Source organism: Cajanus cajan, chromosome 11 (assembly GCF_000230855.2).
Source record: "Cajanus cajan strain Asha chromosome 11, NIPB_CcT2T_4, whole genome shotgun sequence".
NCBI lineage: Eukaryota > Viridiplantae > Streptophyta > Magnoliopsida > Fabales > Fabaceae > Cajanus > Cajanus cajan.
In genome coordinates, this window is record NC_138527.1 from 36,746,909 (window position 1) to 36,756,995 (window position 10,087).

General features: G+C 37.1%; 1 protein-coding gene across 2 annotated transcripts; it reads right to left on the minus strand.

Moving 5' to 3' along the window:
• Positions 1 to 110: 110 nt before the first annotated feature.
• Positions 111 to 9,672, minus strand: NRPB1 (RNA polymerase II large subunit). 2 transcript variants are annotated; one of them, XM_020361976.3, is made up of 15 exons: positions 9,387 to 9,672; positions 8,997 to 9,260; positions 8,296 to 8,595; positions 8,034 to 8,192; positions 7,705 to 7,866; positions 7,386 to 7,606; positions 7,163 to 7,304; positions 6,745 to 7,080; positions 6,342 to 6,628; positions 4,847 to 5,105; positions 1,674 to 4,756; positions 1,289 to 1,360; positions 1,096 to 1,149; positions 895 to 998; positions 111 to 443 (listed from the first exon to the last, which is right to left on the minus strand). In XM_020361976.3, exons 1-14 carry the CDS (start codon positions 9,468 to 9,470, stop codon positions 896 to 898), a joined length of 5,526 nt encoding a protein of 1,841 aa, XP_020217565.1. In that variant the 5' UTR covers positions 9,471 to 9,672; the 3' UTR covers positions 111 to 443; position 895. The 2 variants fall into 2 exon arrangements, with proteins under 2 accessions (XP_020217565.1, XP_020217566.1); XM_020361977.3 differs by lacking the exon at positions 111 to 443 and having other exon boundaries at positions 658 to 998.
• Between the last annotated feature and the right edge of the window lie 415 nt (positions 9,673 to 10,087).

Below are 10,087 nucleotides of genomic sequence, written 5' to 3' on the forward strand. Positions count from 1 at the left end.
GAATATAAAAACCATGATTGACGTCAATATACTCAGTTTCACGTACTAATCCGAAATCCTATGAAATAACCTTTGCATAAAATAGGCTCCCATATTTAGAGAAAAACAAATTTAAGATAAACCTGAATATACCATTTATTTTATAAGTAGGCCCGGATATCGTTTGTTCAACATCCGTACCAATGTTCAGTAAATATTTTACAGTCATCAAATATCATCCTCAACTTTACATGCACGCGTTGAATAATCTTAATAAACAGTAAGACCTAATCACAACCCATGCTTAAAAAATGTTCAACTCTAAAGCAGAATTTGAATAACAGTTTGACGTGCTTTTCAGAAGTTATTGTTAACAGGGACACAAATATCAAACTAAAAGATCTTGAACAGCTCAATGTCTCATTCCAGCAGAATTTAAATCCTCTGTCCAGCCACAAGTTGTCCTGAACATTTTCACAGGACTCAGATACTTTTCAATAATGCTTAAATTCAAACTTAAGGATACAGTCTTTTTCACAGTTGTATAATCCAAAACCTAAATCATTTCAATCCTCCCACCCAAAAATGGGGGAAAAAAATCATATTTCGAGAATTATCGAATCTAATAATCATGTGAAACCACTACAATAAAAGAACTTTTTAATACTAAACCCTTGGTTCACTCTTCAAGTAACGGACATCAATTGCAAATTTTCCTGAACGCATTTTGGCCAAATAGACAGTTCACACAATTTTAACCAACAGAATAGAAAGATGGAGAATTAAGATATCTTTACAGTCAACAAATGTTTCTTGTTAAGAATTTCTGAACTACTTATATCGTAAAATACTCCATCCAATAAGATAAAAAATCAAAGTCATTTGCAGTTTGCTTCAACATATCTGTTAGTTTACCTCAGCGAGTGCCTCTATCATCCTTGTCATTAGTTTGTGGAGTGTACTGACTGGTTGACGATGGTGAGTAACCAGGTTGACTTGGTGAGTAACCCGTACTGGGACTGCAAATGATCAAACAGAATGAAAAAAACAGACCGTGATCAGCAATATGCCTTCCATACAATTAGTAGTTAAAGAATGATCCGTATATGTGCATACCTAAATTGGGGAGAACTTGGGCTATAGTCTGGGCTCACACCAGAATTATATGGGCTAGAAAAAAGGAGGAAAATGAACAAGTCACATAAATAGCCCAAAGATTAACAAATAACAACACGAGAAAAGATAAAACAAAAATCTCAAATTCTACTGCTGTTCTTATCACCAACAACATGAGATGGAGTTAACTTACCTGCTGGGACTGTATGTTGGGCTTGATGGAGAATAAGATGGAGATGTCGGTGAATATGATGGCGATGTCGGGCTGGAAAATAATAAATTAGACATATGCTTGGTTTAAAGTGACTCAATAAATATGCAATTGAGAGACAAAAAACACAGACGAGACTTTATTCGACCACCCCCAACAAGCTAATCATTGAACAAAGAACAATTTGAAATATACCAAAGTAAAATAACTTCTATTACAAAAGGTTGAGGATTTTCCTCAACAAAATTCTTAACTAGAAAATGAAGGGAATGAGATTCAAGTTTTTGTGGCATATCAGTGTTTAAAGATTCTGTGTATCGCATTCCGTACCCAAAATAAATATTAAAAAATCCAGAGAATTACTCACCTATAGTTTGGAGATGTTGGACTATATGGACTTGATGGAGACAATCTTGGACTGCTTGGAGAATATGCTAATGAAGGACTATACTTTGCTGACTGTGGATTGTAACTAGGGGAAGTAGGACTATACGATGGAGAAGTTGGGCTATACGATGGAGATGTTGGGCTATATGAGGGTGATGTTGGGCTGTATGAGGGTGATGTTGGGCTGTATCCAGGAGACGTGGGGCTGTATGCAGGAGATGTGGGACTGTATGAGGGTGATGTGGGGCTGTAAGAAGGCGAGGTTGGACTATACGAAGGTGATGTCGGGCTATATGATGGAGAAGTAGGACTATATGCAGGTGATGTGGGGCTGTATGCAGGAGAGGTGGGGCTGTATGCAGGTGAGGTGGGGCTATAGCTGGGAGATGTGGGACTATAGCTCGGTGATGTGGGACTGTAGCTCGGTGATGTGGGACTGTAGCTAGGGGACGTGGGAGAGTAGGATGGACTGGTAGGTGAATAGGCTGGACTTGTAGGACTGTATCCCGGAGAGCTGGGACTATAAGTTGGAGAGGTAGGGCTGTACCCAGGTGATGTGGGGCTGTACCCAGGTGATGTGGGACTGTAACCTGGTGAGGTGGGGCTGTACCCAGGCGATGATGGACTATAGCCTGGAGATGATGGACTGTAACCAGGAGATGAAGTAGGAGAAAATGCCATCCCACCAACATAAGGTGAAAACTGGGCATCAGTAGTAGGAGACAGACGTAAATTTGGGCTCAACAAATAACTGGGAGACATCAAGCCTTCATGGTATGGAGTTCCAGATATTGGGGAGCGAGCAGGAGTCATGCCAAAGTCAAGACCATCCATATAACTAGGCAGTTGAAGTTCAATAGCATTCTTCAGCATCTCATCATTAAGATACAAGGCACATTCACCGGTGCCGATTGGGGCAAGCTGACCTAACATTATGTTTTCAGTGACTCCCCTCAAATAATCAGTCTCAGCATATACAGCGGCATCAAGCAGAATATCAACCGTCTCTTCAAATGAGCATCTCATCATTGGCCCAGTATCATTCCGATTGATACCATGACGTGTAATTGCCATCAAATGCCCCCGATAAGTCATGGTATCACAAAGAATAGCCAAATGTCTGTAATTGACATAAGATCCATCAAAAGAAATGACAACACGCAATTCATCCAGAAGAGCTCGCCGAACTGCCTCAATACCAAGAACTTCAATAACCTCAATCAAGTGGTTGCTTGTGGTCCTGGTTGCATCAACATCCTCATGGCACATCACAGCTAGAAGGTTGACACCTTCAGTATCAAGCATCCATTCCTCATTGGGCTTAAAACCTTCATTCTCATCAAACTTCTGAGTTTTTGTATTTTTTATAAAAACCTTGTTGATGTCTGCGATACCTCGTAAGGTCATTTCAGTGAGCATGTTGCTTTCTATTTTCTTTAAGAAAACATCATCTTCTGCAGATTCATCCTGAATCTCACCTTTGGGTGCTTCATCATTCATAATACGTATACGAAGTATAAGTTTTTCAGCATTGTCATCATTAAATATACAAGTCAAATCATCATCAAATTCAAGGTTAATCTTCTCCGCAATGTCAGCCATACTCAACTTCTTATCCACCATCATTTCACGATTTAGCTCAATCCGAAGCAACCAAGGTGAGATTTTTTCAAGAGCAACTTCTTCATCAGGCATTTCATAGTAAGACTTCACAAAATCGACATCCTCTTCGATTATTGTACTCATCGGGTCCGGATCATACCACACCTCTGTAGCTTGAGTCACACTCCTGAGAGTGGTATATTCTAAAGCACACTGAACACTCTTGGCTCTCTCTTTAGTCTTGCCAACTTCAGGATTCAAGAAGACAGACAAAGAAGGTGTTTTAATTCTCTTTGCCACATTAATGATTTCCCTTAACCTAGGAACACCAAGAGTAACATTCTTTGCACTGACACCAGCATAATGGAAAGTGTTGAGAGTCATCTGAGTAGCAGGTTCACCAATTGATTGTGCTGCCACACAACCAATCATTTCTCCAGAGGCTACAAGCGACTGCAAGAACCTTGATTCTATTTCTCCCACTACCCATTCAAATGCCTCACGAGAAAGCCTGTATTCCTCCAAGACCCTTTTACTGGCAAAAGTGCTGCGGAGCAAAATATTGAACAGGAGAGTAGCATTCTTCTGTGCTTCTTGACTCAAGAGATCTTCACCAGGAACAACCTTAAGCCGCTCCTGGAGCTTATCAATGGCTTCCACAATTTCCATGGGATGCATATCAGAAGGCCTTCGAAAGTCAACCTTAAATGTCTTCTGAGCATTCCAGATAAGCCTCTTCAGGTTAACAGGTAGTGGCAGAGAACTGTCACCAGTAGTGGCTATCTCAGTTGCAAGTTGATATCTATCAGCTTCAAGCTTTTGAACTTCAGCCTCAAACACATTACGGAACTCTCTGATGGTTTTTAAGTCTTCCACAGGCTCTTCAAGCATATAAGAAGGCTTCCAGTTTTCATCATCAAATTCATACCTAAACCCCCTATCAAATTCTGTTTTCTTCATTTTAAGGGAATCTAACTTCTGCGTTTCAATCCAAACAGCATCCATACCATCTTCTCCATAGAGAAATTGTATGACATCTCCCAAAGAGTTTCTGACTGTCCCATCATATTTAACCATGATGTCCTCCATAGCCTTCACAAGACGCCTCTGAATGTACCCAGTTTCAGAGGTCTTCACTGCAGTATCAATAAGACCTTCCCTACCACCCATGGCATGGAAAAAGAACTCTTGAGGGGTCAGTCCACGAAGATATGAGTTCTCCACAAAGCCACGACTTTCAGGCCCATAATCATCTTTTGTGAAGTGAGGCAATGTACGGTCAATGAACCCATAAGGAATTCGCTTACCCTCAACATTCTGTTGCCCCACACAAGCAGTCATTTGAGATATGTTGATAAAACTTCCTTTGGAACCAGCTGTCACCATTGCTTTCAGATTGTTGCTCTCAGATAAACTTTTCTGAGCACTATTTCCAGCATCATCACGAGCTCTATTTAGAGTCTGAAATTATAAAAATGATAATTCATCATATTCAACCAAAATAAAACTTTAACAAATATAACAATATGAAAAGCAATGCAACTTAAGTACCTGATTCACTCTATTTTCAAATGAATCCATCATTGTCCGACCAGGTTCAGCCTCCAACTTCTTCTCTTGAGCATCCCTGATAAGTTGTTTCACTTTCTCCTTAGCTGCTGAAATGGTTTGATTTATGGTTTCCATAGTAGAAGCATCTGCAATTGTATCACCAATTCCAATGCTAAAAGCATTCTGCAAAAGCCAGTAGTTTACAAGCCACTGAGTATGACCAAGAAATTTCCGAGCTGCATCAGGGCCAACCTCTTCCCTGTATTCAAATATACATTCAGTTAAGTAAACAAAGAAAGGAGTTGATTAAAACAGTTTCCAGTACTACTAAGTTTCACGACAATTATCAGAAATCACTGCATAACAATATAAAATTATTTAACAAATTTGAGAGTTAGAAGTTTTGGATCAATAGAAAACAACTCCTCTCCTTTGGAAGAGCCTGTAAAGGTCGATTGACCATTATATAATCTAATTCATCCCACAATGTCTAGTATAAATATTTATATAATTATCTATAGTATATAAAAGCCGTCCACCTTTTCACTGTTACTGTAAGTCAAATCCATACACAGTAACATTATTTAAAATATTGTCCAGCCAATTACTTTCTTGTATGTATAATAATATATAATTATAGCTTAATATTTAAAGGATATTTTATTATACAAGTTGATATTTTACATAATCCTATACTGGATGTCCGAGAGATCACATTGATGGTATATATAATGTTATAAATAATTATATTAATATTATAATACCTGAAATATTATATATAATTATATCTTAATAATAAAAATATTTAAAATATGCACTAATAATTTATAATAATATTATAAAATGTAATTATAAAAATAAACTTAATAAAAAACCACACATAAAAATAATAAATTGAGGGTAAAATAAAATATTATCATAATAATCATAGAAAATATCCTATAAAGGTATTTATTAATATTTATAATTTAATATATTATTATAATATTTAAACAAATTTTAAAATATTAAACAATAATAAAAAAAAGTAACATAAATAATTCTAATGAATAAAAGTGAATTGATATTGTAATCATAACAAAAAAATATATTACTACAATACTAATATAATACTATTCTAAATTCTAAAATAATAATATTAAAAATAGTATATAAATATAATAAAAATTACATATGATAATAGGTTACTTTAATTATAAATATTTTATAAAATCAAAATTGAAAATATTAAAAAGGAAAAAGATATATTTGAACCCATGCAACCCCGGGTACTTAAGTCTAGTTATATTATATACTAAGGCCGAAGGAAAGCATGGGTGTAACAGTTAAGTTGCTGCCATGTGACTAAGATGTCACATGTTCTAATTGTGGAACCAGCCTCTTGCAAATGCAAGGTGAGGTAAGGCTGCCTGAAATAGACGCATAAAGGGTCCCAAACCTTCCCTAGACCCTGTCACAGTTATAGCACTAAGTAGCACATACAGAAGCCGCATACCATATCACATGAATGAGACTTCCAGTAGATGTTCCAAGTGTCTTTTTGCAAAGTGTACCGGTAAGTAGTTCCCCTTTTTCAATTCTGACCATGGTATCCCCAGGGGTTATGGGTCCCCTTTCACTCTCATTGTGCCAGCTAGAATATCTAATTAGATTTATTGGTTTAGGAATGATGAGATTGAAAACTTGTTTCCCTGTCCACAATGGTTCTGGCTTCAATATAGTAGGAGCAGGAACTTTCCCATCAAAATCTTCCCACCACATCAATATGTTCATAAAAACATCCTGGTTAAAAGAACATAGAGAAGTTTTTATCACAATATCACACTTCTAAACAGCCTGTACAAGAACCGTGAGGCTGAACAAAACAGCAACAATAGAAAATTCAATCAATATATAACCTTTGAGATGAAAGTATCTCTCTTCGTGATCTTTCTGCATCCTAAAAGTGTATCTTGGACAATTCCCATAACTGGCCTGTTTGACTGAGGTGACACAATGCATTTAGGCACCATCATCAGCTCCAACACCTCAGCTCTGGTTTCAAAAGACTGAGGAACATGCATATTCATTTCATCCCCATCAAAATCAGCATTATATGGTGAAGTTACAGACAAGTTAAGCCGGAAAGTAGAATAAGGCATGATTTTGATTCTATGCCCCATGATAGACATTTTATGAAGACTAGGCTGCCGGTTGAAGAGAACAAAGTCTCCATCATTCAAATGACGCTCAACCTAAAACCATGACATCAAGAACTATTAGAAGGCATTAAGAGAAAACCAAAAAGAACAATATCATCATTGTTTAAAAAAGTACCTTGTAGCCAAGCTCCAAATGGTGATCACTACTTTTCTTTAAATATCTAAGATCAAGTCTTTGTCCATCATCACGAATAATATACTTGGCACCAGTTTTTCCAGGTGGAGGATGGGGTCCATACTCAACAAGTTCCTTCAACCTGTTTTTTTTTCATTTAAAAAATGTTACAAATTGAAGAGAATGCAACAATAGCAACCAGAAAAGCAAATTAAATGACAACCTTTCAATGTTATATGGAGTTACAGTCTCCGGGTATGTTAAGTTCAACGCGATACTCCATGGTACTCCCAGTTGATCAATGTTGATTGTTGGATCAGGTGTAATGACTGTTCGAGCAGAAAAATCAACTCGTTTACCCATCAAGTTACCTCTAATCCGGCCTTCTTTTGCCTTGAGCCTACTACATATTGATTTTATGGGCCTTCCAGATCTTTGAGTAGCCTGTGAATTAAATAAACAAATAAATAACAATTACTCTATGCATTATCAAAAACTCAAAATTCAATGAAGGTTTAAAGGAAGCAATTGTATAATTATACCCTTGGCAATCCAGGCAATTCATTGTCAAAATATGTTGCTATGTGAAACTGCAATAACTGAGCAAACTCAGAAATAATATGTGCAGGAGATCCATTCCTCTCCTGTCTCTTCAGATTCTCATTGTGCCTGATGATCATGGCCAGCTGATGAGTTAAATCATCCTACAAGCAACAAAGACAAAAAAAAATAATAAGTAAGCAAATAACACAGAATGCTTTCCTGCAAATGATATCAGTCAATATGATCAGTAGGAAATCATTATTAAATAAAAAAACTTGCAAAAATTGTAAAGTCCGAGAACATGTAAAACAGTGTCAAAAACACTTGCCTCGCTCCTGGAGGATGTGTCCATCATTACAGAAGGTCTCACAGGTGGAGGAGGAATTGGAAGAACTTGTAAAATCATCCAGTCAGGACGGGCATACTTAGGATTCAAGCCCAACAACTGACAGTCCTCGTCACTTATCCTTTTCAGAACACCAAGAACCTTCAACAGGTGTAACAAGTCACCAACTACATCAGTTTCTGTAAGGATAAACATAAAATTGCTCATACTACAACTCTATAAATTCAGGGTTCAGATCAATCACCCTTTCTGCAGAAAGTGTTTGTTTCCTTTCCACAGGCTCAGGAAGCTGTTCTTGGTCATCACTTTTCTTCCTTTGAGCTTTATACTCTGCAATCATTTTCATCCCCTCAATAGTAATTTTTGGCTGCTGTGCACCACAGCCACCACGACTCTTTTTAACAGGCTCCTCGGTATCTTGACCAGGAATGTCAATCTCATCTCCCCCTTCACACTTGCTTTTGTTTTTGCAAGCATCCAGAATTTTTTTCAGCCTATTTTTAGGATTCCTGATTCTTAAAGCTTGCTTAAACTTGTGATCATTCTGCATAAAAAACAACCAATTTAAAAATATAAAAAAAATACATTACGTTTAAACAAAAAACCACATAACCAAATTTCACTCTCCTTCCTTCTATTAAACTAACTCAAACAGTTCAACATCCAATTGACAACTAAGCACGGCCAATGGAACTCAGATTCTCATATTCTCACAATGACATGAACAAGTAGTCCATGTTTGGATAAGATTTTCGATAAGTGCTTATAAAAGAAGAAAACGAAATAAGTTTATATCGTAAACCAAAATTAGCTTATACATAACTTATAATCAGCTTTTTGGAAAAACCAATGATGTTAACTAAGCCAATTTTGAGAAGCTTACCTACACAAAGCCCTAACCTAGTTGTCACTGTCATCACTATGCAAAATTCACGGGTAAAGTACCTCATCAGCTAGAATTTTGGAACAGTTGAAGCAAACACATCGCATTATAGTTAAGACGGTCTTCAAAAAGCCAATGTGAAACATGGGCTTAGCAAGCTCCAAGTGGCCAAAGTGGCCAGGGCACTCAGCCATACTAGCCGTACAAGTCTCACACTTCATCTTTCTGTCAATAGTTCCAAGCCGAGGGTCACTCAATCCTCCAATCTTTGGCTTCCCTCGCTCCGTTGTCTCACCGTGCTCGATTTGCACCACAGACATTTGCCTCTGAAAAAAAAACAAAACCAATCAACAAGACGCCATAGAACGCGAAAGCAAGAAAGAAAGACTCGTTTCAATTTCCATTGCAGAATTTGAATATAAAGAAGCAGATAGCAGCATAGGGAAAATTACGATCTCGTCGGGGCTGAGTATTCCAAACTGAACCATGCGGACTTTGGCGACCTCCGCCGGGGAGAACGGGAATCGGATATCCATGGCGGTGGCGTACGAAGTTCTAGGGTTTCGGAGGGAAACAGATATTAAAAGGTAAAATTCAAATTAAACTTAAAACGAGAAGTAACAGTTATGTGTTGTCGTGACTTCTGTGTTCGCTTTCAGTGATGTGCTGGTTCAACAGGAGATCGGCTGTAAGAACCTTCTCTCGGGGCAGAGGATTTCTCCTCGAGAAACAAGAACACAAAATGGTGCCCTAGGTCTCTATTTATAGACGGAGAGCGCTCGTATCGTGCGCAGGTACGCTATCGTGCACTGCGTGCGTGCTTTATGATCAATCACGCGCCTTGTAAAGGATAAAGGATGGACTCTTGTGTGAGGCCTAATTTTTAGAGCAAAATTATTGTGATGAATTTTATTAAAAAAAATAATATAGTATACTCCGGTCCCGAATATAAAAAATAAATAAATCACGATAATTAAAAAATATTGTTAATGTTATGTAGTTTTTTAATCATATTTTTTAAAAATATTTTTCTAAATTATTCTTCCTTAAAAGTTGATATAAAAATAAAAAATTATTAAAAATATAATATATCAATTAAATAAAGAGATATTTTGGAATGACAATATTAAATAGAGTAACATTAATAAACATG